The 12869-nt window shown below is 46.8% G+C and overlaps 1 protein-coding gene across 15 annotated transcripts in view; it reads left to right on the forward strand.

Moving 5' to 3' along the window:
• Window positions 1–12869, forward strand: part of LOC116939188 (nuclear receptor corepressor 1-like) — a 185099-nt gene that overhangs the window by 100939 nt on the left and 71291 nt on the right. For all 15 annotated transcript variants that reach the window (XM_032947292.2, XM_032947295.2, XM_032947291.2 and 12 more), the window contains 4 exons: window positions 1390–1471; window positions 3047–3225; window positions 4234–4288; window positions 7770–7871. In XM_032947292.2, coding sequence (XP_032803183.2) covers window positions 1390–1471; window positions 3047–3225; window positions 4234–4288; window positions 7770–7871 — 418 coding nt within the window. The remainder of the gene's footprint in view (window positions 1–1389; window positions 1472–3046; window positions 3226–4233; window positions 4289–7769; window positions 7872–12869) is intronic.

Raw genomic sequence — 12869 nt, forward strand, 5'->3', positions numbered from 1 at the left:
TTGTGAGAGATCCAAATGGATGTTTTGTCTCGTAAAATAAAGCCGATAGTGCAATTGGAATTAAATTGGAGAAAAAGATACAAAGTTTTAGTGACGTGAAAAGCAGCGTGGCACGGAAAGGATAAAAAACTCTTGAAAATCTGCGACATTGTTTTCATGTTTTTTTTATTTTTTATTGCGGACAAATGGCCCATTTCAGGGGCCAGCTATCATCGGGTGTGAGATGGCCACTGGTTAAACAACATTTTGGCAGCATTTTAGTCGATGGGGATTTTCGCGTGATTGAACACTTTAAATGTAACCACCTGTCCGCACATATATGCACGCACGCATGTACGTGCGGGTGGAGCTAAAATCTTTTCAGGGCTTGTGTCCTCATGACAGGTTTTTATCCACGAAACTAACCTTTTAGAATGTCTGCTTTAAAAATTGTAAATTCAAATCACAAGGAGCCTGTTGCCCAGTGGAGTTTTGTTGTGTGGGGAGCATTGGCCTCATTTGAGGCATAGTTTTCACTGCCAAAGTGATGATTATTTAAATGTGGCTGGGTGGCACTAGGCCTAGTGCCCTTGTAGAATATCTGATGAGCGCTTCGAATGTCACTTGTAGGTTTTTTTTCTTTGCCTTGGAGATGTGTGCGTCTGCTGTGGCGTGGTTACAGAATGGAAAGGGAGATGTATAATGTGACTTTTGAAGTGTTTTATTCTTCCACATCAAGTCGACTATATAATATCGATCACACAATACATCATCCCTCTGGGGGTCGATAAAATAAGTATCAATTTGTGGAGAAGTCAGTAGTGGTTGTGCTATGGGGAGACTTGTCCCCGCCATAGAATTGTGGACATTATACTGCCGGCTCTTGGCAGTAAGCAGGAGTTGAGCAATCTCTCAATGCATTTTTGAGCAGTAAATCACTTAGCCTTTTTTGGCTCATTGGATACAAATGATTTAACTGAAGGATAGTGTAATCGACTTGGAAGTTTGAAATATAACATGATGTGAAAACGTTCTAGATGTGATCAGCAAGGGGAGGTTGTTATAAGTGGGGCACATGTGTAGGATGGAGGCGGGCAGGTGACTGAAACATGCGGTGGAGAGATTGGCTGAAACCTGAAGCCAGATGATGGTAATAGACTAAGTGGTTTGTGAAAGACTTGTTTAACTGGTGGTGCTTAGAATGATAGAGTTGTCCTTGGTCCTTGAAGGACATTTTGGCTGTTTAACAAGTGGAAGACTGAAAGGCAGGTACGAGATTGTAATTGCAGCCCTTGGAGGTCAGCTGTCAACTTGGCCACAAACATACAATCGAGCAGAGAAGAAAGCGATGGTCAGTTGTGGCCACGATAACCTCTGACGTCTGGACCTTGGCCTACTTGTGTGTTGCAGGCGCAACCAAAAGGGAAACGGATCGGCTGACGGCAGCGACGAGGAGGCTGCTGACACCGGCGACGACCTGTCTGACCAAGAGGTACCAGAAGCCGACCCCGTCGGTCATGTTTTATTTACCAATTGAAGTACCGGAGCACGCTAGTTTAAATATAGTCGCAATATCCACGACGTTCCCGGGTACGTTGTACGACGCTTGGTGCCATGGGCACAGTTATCAAACGCGCTTACGAATGAAAACGCACATCCTAAAATTAAGCGCAAGGTTCTGGATGCTAATGCCTTGGCGTGAAGGCAAAAACAATACGAAAAAGAGGTGTCAGTGCGCAGAGAATGCAAAGAGGAGACACGACCATCGGTGAATGCTGTTCCACTTTTGATATCCTTGGGTTAGCTCTTTCAAAGTAACGACGGCTATAATTATTGTCGTGAAAGCTCTCCGGGGTTGTGTGAGTCCCCCCCCCCCCCCCCGTACCTTTAAAAAAAAATAGTTTGACCTTTTTTATCGAGAGCCGTTGTTGTGATGAGAAGTTGAAATGACCCGAGGATTTCTGCTGGGAACGAGCATTTGCTTTTAATGGGTGTGCTGTTATTTGTCTTAAACAAGCATCGTTTCTTAACAAATAAACAAGCAGGGCTTCCACAATTAGTTTCCCATTCATGTGTCTCCAGCGCCGACCCGGTAGCCGCGTGAATCGGGCGTGTTTGTGGGTATAGCTTATTAGCGCAAGAGCATTTTTTAAATTTCGGCACTCTTCGCTTGTTCATCAGTCTTATATGTTGAATCGTGCACACGCTGCTAGCAATGTTTTTGTCGTCGCAGTCAGTTAAACGGTTTCAGTGTTTTTAAAATCGCTCAATCTTGCTGTGAATTATCTACAAAACGTGGCCGTTGAAGACGTGGCTGTGACAGCCCATCGGCGTGCCGTCCCAGTTTAGATTCATTGCGTCGATTCAGAAGCCTCGGCGAAGCAAATTGAACCGGATCGCTAAGTATACTTCGTTAGCATGCCGACGTCTCTGCTCACACGTCCAATCCCCCTAGTTCCTGCGTTCGACCTCTGCACGCTCGTTTTTGGTTTGCAGCTAGTGTATTTTTACATTGGGGTTTGTCACTGAATTTTTGCATTATGCAGAAACTCACTTTTACAGAATGCTGAAATTAGATTATCGTTGTTGCTATTTTAGTAAAAGCAACACTGCAATTTTTAACAAATATAACAATTATATATACACAGTCCTATATAAACAATTCAACCTTTTTGTCAGTCCACTGCCAGATGAGAGCTTCGCCACCACTGTCCGGGTTATTTGTGTTAATGCACCATACTTCACCACACTGGTCGGTGAAGATGGGGAGCATAGATTTGGTGGAAAATATATTCTGCTGCGGTGCCCTCTGCTGACCACCATGCAGCACAACCCTGCAGCCGCGCCTACGACAACCTGTTATGCATAGCGGTCGCCCGTCCAAAACAACCGTCGAGCCTCCTCAGCCCCCCCCCACACATGGCTGCCAAGATCTGACAAAACTCGCGCTCTCATTGTCCGCAATACGAAGACTGCGTCGTCATCGCCGCCGGAGGGGGGTGGGCGGTTCTCTCGAGGTCTCCTTCAGCATCGCCCCCCCCCGTTGGCGCTCTTCTGACCCCCCCAGGGCAGCGAGAAGCAGATGCGCGACCTGGCGGCCGTGCCTCCGAGGCTGTTCGACGTCGACCAGCGACACGTGCGCTTCATCGACAAGAACGGTCTCCTGGGCGACCCCGTGCGCGTGCACCGCGAGCGGCAGCTGCTCAACGTGTGGACCGAGCACGAGAAGGAGATCTTCCGAGACAAGTAGGTTTGCTGCATTTAACATGTAGTGTGGGCTTTCGTGACCAGTATTATTCTTAACAGAGTTTTTTTTTTTTTGGGTTGGATCGGTTGGCTGTGTACGGCGCGAAAGAAGTTCAACATGCGTACATACATTGCATTGAATGTTAAGAAAAGTAAACAGGCGCATGGGCAAAACACGTTGCTAAAAGAGGCGATGGCTGGTGGTCGAGACTAACGACAGGGTGGCAGCCGAAGGATGGGAGACCCGTGGGACTGACGTCCACCGCGGAGATGGGGCGATGAGATCAACTCACATGTAGGAGCTAGATGTTTTGTTGCGTGGTTAGCATGGATTGGTGTGGGAGGGGGCGAGGGTTTTGTGGAAGTCTTCATCCAGCAGTGGATGGATTAATCGGTGATGACGATGTACTCACTGTGGCATTCACAGTCGGTGACAGCAATTACTGCGTGTCAAAAAAAAAGTAAAAATCATCTCCAAATTGTATCGTCGGCCTTTTACGTTGCTAACAGATTTTTTTGTTAAGTCACAATAAACCCTAAAACGACAAGAGTTTACGTAATTGAGATAATCAAGCGGTCGCCTGTTACGTGAGGCTGCGCGCCGTTGTCAGCCTGGATTGCGTTATGCGCTGGTAACGTATCTTGCAAGAGGTGACCATCTGCTCGTTGTCCGCGAGGCGCTGGGAGGGTGTATCATGTGTCCTGTGTCGTTGGCCCCCTCTCTCGGCTTTCACACCGGCATCAGATAAAGTGGCAAAACAAATATTGAAATAACCCACGGGGGGTTTCATTATAATCAATGTCCCCTTAAACACATAGCGTTTTATAATCTCCCGTAGGTCTGTGAACTTTCACCGCCAGGGCCGCCAAAAACCCATCGCTTCACGGTTAATGTCTTTTAACATGTTTTTAATTTGGAAATTGGTGTGCACGTACATACATCTGGACTGTTCCCCACGTGTGCCAATGTTTTTAATGTGAACTAATCCCCGGCTCTGCTTTTTTCAGATTTGTTTTGCATCCAAAGAATTTTTCGTTGATTGCTTCCTACCTGGAAAAGAAGGTAAAGAGAGAGCTATATTTTGTTTGTGTTCTTTACATTGTGTTCTTTGGCATATTGGACGTAGTTTTATGCAGGGTATTTTGGTAGTAAAATTAACATTTTTGGAGAAAGCATTATTACGTGAAACAGCATAAAAAATTGGCTCAATATATGAAAAACAATTGCTGTTTGTAACCATGCCTCCTGTACGAACAGGAAAAAAATCTGTTTTGTTGGTTTTGCCAGAGAATTTGCTGCCTTGCTCACAGCTTATCCGCGCAACAAGCAGTCCATCTCTGAATTCACAGAGTGCTTTCTTGCCAAGATTCTACTGCCTTGCTGAGTTGTTATGATACCCCGTTCCCTCTACTGCATGATTCAGTTCATTGTCACGATTCTGCAGTAGCAGTCGAATTCACAGATTGTGGTTTTTGTCTTAACCCATTTCACGAGTGCTATTTTGAATTTCGCGAACAATGGAAACTTTATTGCCAACGTCCATGCTTAAAAAGAAATTCCACGCACAATTTCCATGCGTTTATTTTGAGCTTCAGAATAGAAACGGCTGTAATAATAATAAACTCGACCTGTCGCAGGTAGGTGACTCTTTCCTTGAAAGCCGGAACCACAAAAAACGAAATCTCTTCTTGTTCATCAGTGGTAGCGTTCACTTCCTCTCATACAACTCTTAACATTGCTCATGGCACCAACTTACGTTGCAGAGGAGAGTCCACGGAAACAAAAACAAAAAAAATCTCTACCAGAAAATGGTAGTAGTCACATGGTTACCCAAATACTTCACTTATTTGGACAGATGCACATTTTTACTTAATGTTTCATAATCTTTATTTATAATAAGGATGTTTTAATTTTTGGAGCATGCCCTTGCTCACTTGAGGGCAGTACCTTGGAAGATGCAACCTGAAAAACAGTCTAGGAGATGCCATGTTCCAGACTGTATAGCATGAGTTTTACGTTTTATTAATGACTAATAATTGAGTAACATCACTTACCTTTAACATATTTGCCCATGAAAGCCTCCCTGACTCTCAGGACTGTTGCAGGAGGGTCAGCTAGGCTTTTGCAGGAGGAGGTGAGGATTGCGATCTTCATCCTAATTTAGTTAATTCGCGAGTAAATTGGCAAATTTGGAACATGATGCTGGCACAATGAATAGCCTACTCTTAGAATTTCTGCACGTAATCTCTCATCGTCCACCGTGAAACAGACAGCACGTAATATTTTTGGGTAATGCGCCTGCAGTATTAACCAGGGTAGCCTAATGGATTCTAACCGCGAACGCCTGCAACAAGTGGCAACACATTTATTTAACTCGAACACATGGGGGTAACGTCCCCTGAACAGAATAACAACCTATGGTGGTGACCACCAGGCTAATTACACAAGTTACAACGTAACTGCTACTACGGACCGGGATCAACAGCTCGGGTCCAGGTCCACGTGTTGGAGACTCGTTGAACGGAGAACGTAGACGAAGGGTTTCTTCCAGGGTGAACAACAACAACTCCGGTACCTCTCGGGACCCGGCTTATATTATCTGTGGCGTGGCTGGCTCCGCCCTTGGCCACGACCACCTTCCAGAATCCTCGGGAAGGATCTGGATCCCAACGACGTGATCCCCCTAGCTCCCACTTGGGGCCCCTTTGTAGACTTAACAGGTCACGTGTGTCCTCTCGTGTCAGCCAGAGTGCCATGGCCTTTAGTAACCTCATTCCTACGGCCAGCACTCCCACACCCTGTCCTGTAGGGTTGGCACTGCACGCCAAGCGTGGTGCCACCCAGCGCTATCAATCAGCGCTCACCGGGCCCCTCTAGGGCCGGTACTACACCACACCCTTGTGGTATCCGCGATGTCGTTACACCGCACGCCGTGCCTCTCTAGGGCCAGCACTGCACAGTGACATCCCGCGATGTCACTACATTAGTAACAATCGCTGCATTGCTATACTGATGTGTTATTAACGCAAAGCCAATGCAATGATGCCACGACAGTGCTATGGTGGCATCCTTGGTTGTAACCTTAAAGTACTTTTTTTCCCCCCCTCAACCTGATCTATAGAACAGGCGTGCATACACAGCTTGTGTACATAATATCAAGACAATACCCATTTGTCTTCACACTTGCAATGTCTTTAAATTAATTCACATAATCTTCTGCGGGATAGTTATGGATGTTCTGCGCACTATACGCGCTCACGCACCCGGGTTAAATTGTTGGCATCGGTAAACGCTGCGCGTTTGTGGAGAGCGGCTCTTTGTCAAACCTTTGTGTGTTCATGCAAATTGATTTGTGCTTTTGTTTCATCGTGCCATGCATAGACATGTGGGCACATCTTGCGATAACCCCTGCAAAAAAACCCCTGCTGCTCGTTGTTATTGACCGAGAGAGTAATTACTCAAGGATCTCTTGTTTTAATTGGATATGCTAGAGATAACCCTCCATTCTACTTGGTTGCACTTAACTGTAAGATCTGTAGGTCAGGGCAGTAATGCATAGTAATGTATGCCTGCTTTCCCCCCATTTATCCCCATGCGATTTTGAATTTTGATTGCATGTGCCCGTTAATTAACAATTGTTACATCACGACCACAGTTGGAGATTGGCGAATAAGCTGCTTTTGTTTTATTTCGCGGGGTAGTGGTGCGGGCCGGGGGTGGTCATGGGGGTGGAAATTTGGACAGGGCGGGGGACCCCATTTTATTGTTTGCACCATGGGGGTTCATGCCAACTGCGCTACGCCACTGCCTTCTGTAGCGCGCCGTATCCGAGCTGCCGTGGTCGCATGTGGTTTCGAATTTGAAACACATTTTTTGGAAAAGAAATGGGATTGTTCTTCTGCTCTCCATTCGGCTGCAAACCAATACGGCCGGACCACCTCACGTTGCGGCCAGAGTGGAGTGCCAGCATTCTTCGCTGCAGTTTAGTGTGCCCCAAATGTATTTTTTAAAATACCGGTTAAATGATCCTCATGGCAGTACCCCGGGGTACCAAATAATACAAAATGGCCGAGGCAATGAAATATTTTATTTCTGGGACAATATGTTTTCCAGGGGTGTCCTTAACTCGGCAACTGGGGTACCAATCAATCCGAAATCAGTGCTACTCGGCGATGTCGAAACGCAGCGAGGGCGATTGCACTGAAATCCTGAACGCTTGCACGCACCATAGTGGTGCATCGTGTACAGCTCGTCGAGATGAGTCGATTGCCGCATCGCCGACCATCAACAGACTGAAAATGACTGCATCGCGGACATTGTGCCAGAGCCGGGATACAATGGTACCCCGGGGTACCGCCGTAAGGTTCAAATATTAACTTATCTGGGAAAACAGTGGCATACCAGCCCTGTGTGTACCCCCCCTTTCTTTCTCTGCCGGGTGTCTCTGTGACTCAATTTATGACCGTTCGAAGATAAAAAAAAATCCACACTTGGAAAGTTTAAATCTGCTGACCGCCGTGTAATTTAACATTGCTCTTCGCAGACCGTCTCCGACTGTGTCCTGTACTACTACTTGACCAAGAAAAATGAGAACTACAAGGGGCTGGTGAAGAAGAGTTACGGGCGCCGGAGGGGAAGGAACACGGTAAGCGATATCCCTCCGATGCCACGACGCCACCGCCCCTTCCTCAATTTGAGAAGCCCGTCAGAAAATCACAAACCCGCAGTGGTGGCAGCGCAGAGGCAGCAACGTAAAGGTGACGGGAAACTCCTGCAAAAGCTCAGGGTCCCCCTCCCGACTCCCCAAGAGGCTCAAGGGACTCGGGGGTGTAAAAGAGAAAATTTGAGCGTGTCAAATATCAGAAATATCAGCTCGCATTCAAATACGAATAAACAAAGCAAACTAAATAAAAAAAACAAATGACCGTAACCTCTGCCCTCTATCTTGACTACATTCTCTCATCTGACCACATCACTTTTTTTGGCCTATATTTCTCTTATTTCACTCCACATCTTTTGTCCATGCCTCTTTTGTCATATCACTGGGATTTTGTTAATTAGGGGGTGCCCCCACCACTTATATTTTCTCTGTGTCTACTGGGGCCCCCTTTGGGCCAGCATCGCCACTCTGCGTTTGTCACGCTTCTGCTGCTGCTGCTGTCCATTACCCCAATTTTTATTCACAACTGAGAAATTTTTGCGCAGTTAATAAAAAAAAACATCGAGCTGTTTTTATCATTTCCTGATGTTCAACAATGAATTTTCATCCAACCCACCCCAGAACCCCCGCCCCTCTACACCCACCACCCCCAACAGCTCCCCCAATAACGGAATCGTGTGTGGAAAAAATGCCGCTGCTGCTGACGTGATTTGCAGGGAAATCCATCCTCGTTTTGGCAAGAGCATATTTATCTCTGTGTGAACATGAATCCCCTGAAAGCAGCGGATGTATCTGAAGCTCTATTAATAGGGATTGAATAATATGGGCGGTGTATGTCGCACACGGATAGACCACATCTCTTCACACTGATGCCAGGGGGCTCTTTCGTGAAGAGTCAACGACATGATCCCCCTTTTTTGGCGAATAGTTGAATTTTCATCCCGTGGCGACGCTGGAAAAATCGCATTTGTGTGCCAGAGGACAAACTGACACTTCAAGGTTGTCGCCGATAAAAGTTTTGCACGCAAATAAACATGTGTGTTTTGTACTGTTTTACAAACGTCACGTTTATGTCATGTTTTTTACATACAAGCTGCCGATAATTTGGTTGGTTACTTTCTGCAAAAGGAGATGATCTGCAGCACCGCGCGGAAAAAAAAAACGTTGCAGGTCGTCAGCCTTGCGAGTCTGGTGATTTGCGATCTGCGGAAGGTTGCGTCTGTATTTGCGGTCTTGTAGAGAGCAGGTAGGCCGTCAGCAGGCTTTGAGGAACACTGTTAGACCTACGTTTTTGTTCTTATCCTATTGGTATTTTATTCTGCGTTTGAGTAAGGGAGGCGCGCTTAGCAGTTATATTTACAGTAACACAGCTGCATTTTTTGTCGATTTAAAAAGGTGTGCTTTTGGCATCTAGAAAATGAATGTATCCCAGCGTTTCAAGCTCTGCTTGTCCTGTTCCATGTTGTTACATAAGGGGTTGCCCTAGTTATAACCGGCTATTTCCAGCGAATGCTGTGAACCACGTAAAAACCCTCGGTCGTGGGTTAGGGAGCGCGATATAAGGATAAAGATGTGCGCGTATTGTTCCTCGTCTTTCCGCGTCGCCGCAGCCGTCAAGTGCTGGAGAGCGTTCTAGAGATGGGTGAGAGAACTGGTGGGGGGGGGGGGAGAGAGAACCGGGGGACGGTTGGGGGGGAGAGGGGGGTGGTCGCCTTTGTGAACGAAACCGGATCTGGCACAGATGCTGGCGTACGTACGAGTACCTGACCTTGTGGTCTTTGACAGATAAGGCCAAACGGTGGCCCTGCGCACGAACACCTGCATGGCTTAGCCGCTCCGTGTGAATTTAGAAAAACGCAGAGGACTGTGTTTTGCTGGCAAAGTTACCGTTATCGAACAACAGCCACGTCACAACGTCGCTCTGCTTGAAAAATAACAGAGGCGTGCACAATCACACTGAAGAGGTCTGTTCAGTGCATTGCGGTGCAGCGGACGGCGCTGTTTAGACTGGGTACAAATAAATTGTCATGGCAGCTGCAGCAGTAATGTAGGCCCTGCTGCTTATATATTCTTATATGGTTGTATCGGGTATCCTCATACAGGGAGTTGACTCGGCCCATCATCCCGTTGGGAAGACAACAGTGGTTTTGCTGTGGACAGACTAGACATCCTGGATAGGAATGTGGAATCTCCACAGTTGGCTCAGGCCTGTAAGATGGACATGAGCACCACCTCAATGCTCATTTGAGCAGGAAATCGCAGTTCTGAGTATAACGTTGAAAAAAAATCCAACATACGTTATATTCGTCACAATGTTGCCGCTAATGAGTTAGCCCCCCCGATAGTTTTCAGACTATCGTGTCTGATATTCCTTGCGTTTTTCACTGTGCAATTGATTGTTTTTTTTTACAAATGGCGCACAGTCGCGTGCCGTGGACCGTCCGTTGCTTTGTAAAGCAGTTTCGGGGGTTAAAATTGAACGCCCGTGGCGGCCCTTGTGTACGCGCTGTTGGGGATGTGGCAATCTCTTTGTCGAGAGAATGATGGCGGGAATGGCGGTTATGTTCGGCGAGATGGCCCGGCTGCCAAGGCTGTCGAGACACAATCATCCCTGAAGACTGCATACCTGTCCATTTCACGGTTCGAGAAAATCGTCGTACTTATTTCTGACACAAACGTTTCAAAAGACTGAGATGGAAAAGTTGTTTACCTCCTGCCCCCCCCCACACAGGCTCCGTAGAGTTGTGAAAAACAACCCAAGGCCTTTGTGAGATCGTCCTCGCTGCTCTAGCGGACGTGTTAATGAACGTATTTTTTTTACAAATAAGTGCATTTCTGTGGGGTCATTGGATTTATCTTTAAGGCTCAACATCTGACATTCAACGCATGACATGATAATCCAACTCCTGCGCAATTAATTTTTTCACCAAAACCTTTTTCACACCATTGGAATTGCTTTGAGGATTATTGATTAATTGTTTAGCTATGGGCTGGCAAGGGAGGCACGATGTACAGTGAGGGAAAAAAGTATTTGATCTCCTGCTGATTTTCTACGTTTGCCCACTGACAAAGAAATCATCAGTCTATAATTTTAATGGTAGGTTTATTTGAACAGTGAGAGACAGAATAACAACAAAAAATCCAGAAAAACGCATGTCAAAAATGTTATAAATTGATTTGCATTTTAATGATTGAATTAAGTATTTGACCCCCTCTCATTCAGAAAGGTTTCTGGCTCCCAGGTGTCTTTTATACAGGTAACGAGCTGAGATTAGGAGCACACTCTTAAAGGGAGTGCTCCTAATCTCGGCTTGTTACCTGTGTAGTTGAGTAAATATGCGCATGGGGGTAAATGGGGAGATCGCGCGCAGGGGCAGGACAGTACGGGTCATATTGGAACAGCCAGGTGCGATGGCTGGGATGATGAGGTAATGATTAGGCCAATTAAGCCAGAGGAAATAAGTATTTGATCCCTCTGCAAAACATGACTTAGTACCTGGTGGCAAAACCCTTGTTGGCAATCACAGAGGTCAGACGTTTCTTGTAGTTGGCCACCAGGTTTGCACACATCTCAGGAGGGATTTTGTCCCAAGCCATTAAGGTTTCGAGGCTGACGTTTGGCAACTCGAACCTTCAGCTCCCTCCACAGGTTTTCTATGGGATTAAGGTCTGGAGACTGGCTAGGCCACTCCAGGACCTTGATGTGCTTCTTCTTGAGCCACTCCTTTGTTGCCTTGGCCGTGTGTTTTGGGTCATTGTCATGCTGGAATACCCATCCACGACCCATTTTCAATGCCCTGGCTGAGGGAAAGAGGTTCTCACCCAAGATTTGACGGTACATGGCCCCGTCCATCGTCCCTTTGATGCGGTGAAGTTGTCCTGTCCCCTTAGCAGAAAAACACCCCCTAAGCATAATGTTTCCACCTCAATGTTTGACGGTGGGGATGGTGTTCTTGGGGTCATAGGCAGCATTCCTCCCCCTCCAAACACGGTGAGTTGAGTTGATGACAAAGAGCTCAATTTTGGTCTCATCTGACCACAACACTTTCACCCCAGTTATCCTCTGAACCATTCAGATGTTCATTGGCAAACTTCAGACGGGTATGTATATGTGCTTTCTTGAGCAGGGGGACCTTGCGGGCGCTGCAGGATTTCAGTCCTTCATGGCGTAGTGTGTTACCAATTGCTTTCTTGGTGACTATGGTCCCAGCTGCTTTGAGATCATTGACAAGATCCTCCCGTGTAATTCTGGGCTGATTCCTCACCGTTCTCATGATCATTTCAACTCCACGACGTGAGATCTTGCATGGAGCCCCAGGCTGAGGGAGATTGACAGTTCTTTTGTGTTTCTTCCATTTGCGAATAATCACACCAACTGTTGTCACCTTCTCACCAAGCTGCTTGGCAATGGTCTTGTAGCCCATTCCAGCCTTGTGTAGGTCTACCATCTTGTCCCTGACATCCTTGGAGAGCTCTTTGGTATTGGCCATGGTGGAGAGTTTGGAAGCTGATTGATTGCTTCTGTGGACAGGTGTCTTTTATACAGGTGTAGTGGTTGATTTCACTCGGACAACTTTTGTCTTTCTTCCAACACCACTTTATTACAGTTCTCCACAAGCCCTCAATACTTCACAGTTCCCCTGCTTGCCACGGCTCGCTCGTCACGCCTTGCTCGTCTCACTCGCCGTCTTTGCCTCTCCTTATCTCTGCTTCTCCATCAGCTCCACTATCACTGCTTCTCCGCTATCTCCACTATCACTGCTTCTCCGTCAGCTCCACTATCACTGCTTCTCCGTCATCTCCACTATCACTGCTTCTCTGCTCTCCGCTATCACTGTGCTCTCTCCACTGCTGGCTGCTTCATCTCTGCTCTCTCCTCTCCGTTATCTCCCCTGCTTTCCGTCCTCCGTCTCCAGTCCCCGTTCACCACTCCCCTATCACCACTCCCCTCTATCCTCGCGTCTCCCCAATTTATCCCCGTTC

Source organism: Petromyzon marinus, chromosome 5 (genome assembly GCF_048934315.1).
Source record: "Petromyzon marinus isolate PM22_M1 ecotype Great Lakes invasive population chromosome 5, UKy_Petmar_22M1.pri1.0, whole genome shotgun sequence".
In the NCBI taxonomy this organism is placed as follows: Eukaryota; Metazoa; Chordata; class Hyperoartia; order Petromyzontiformes; family Petromyzontidae; genus Petromyzon; species Petromyzon marinus.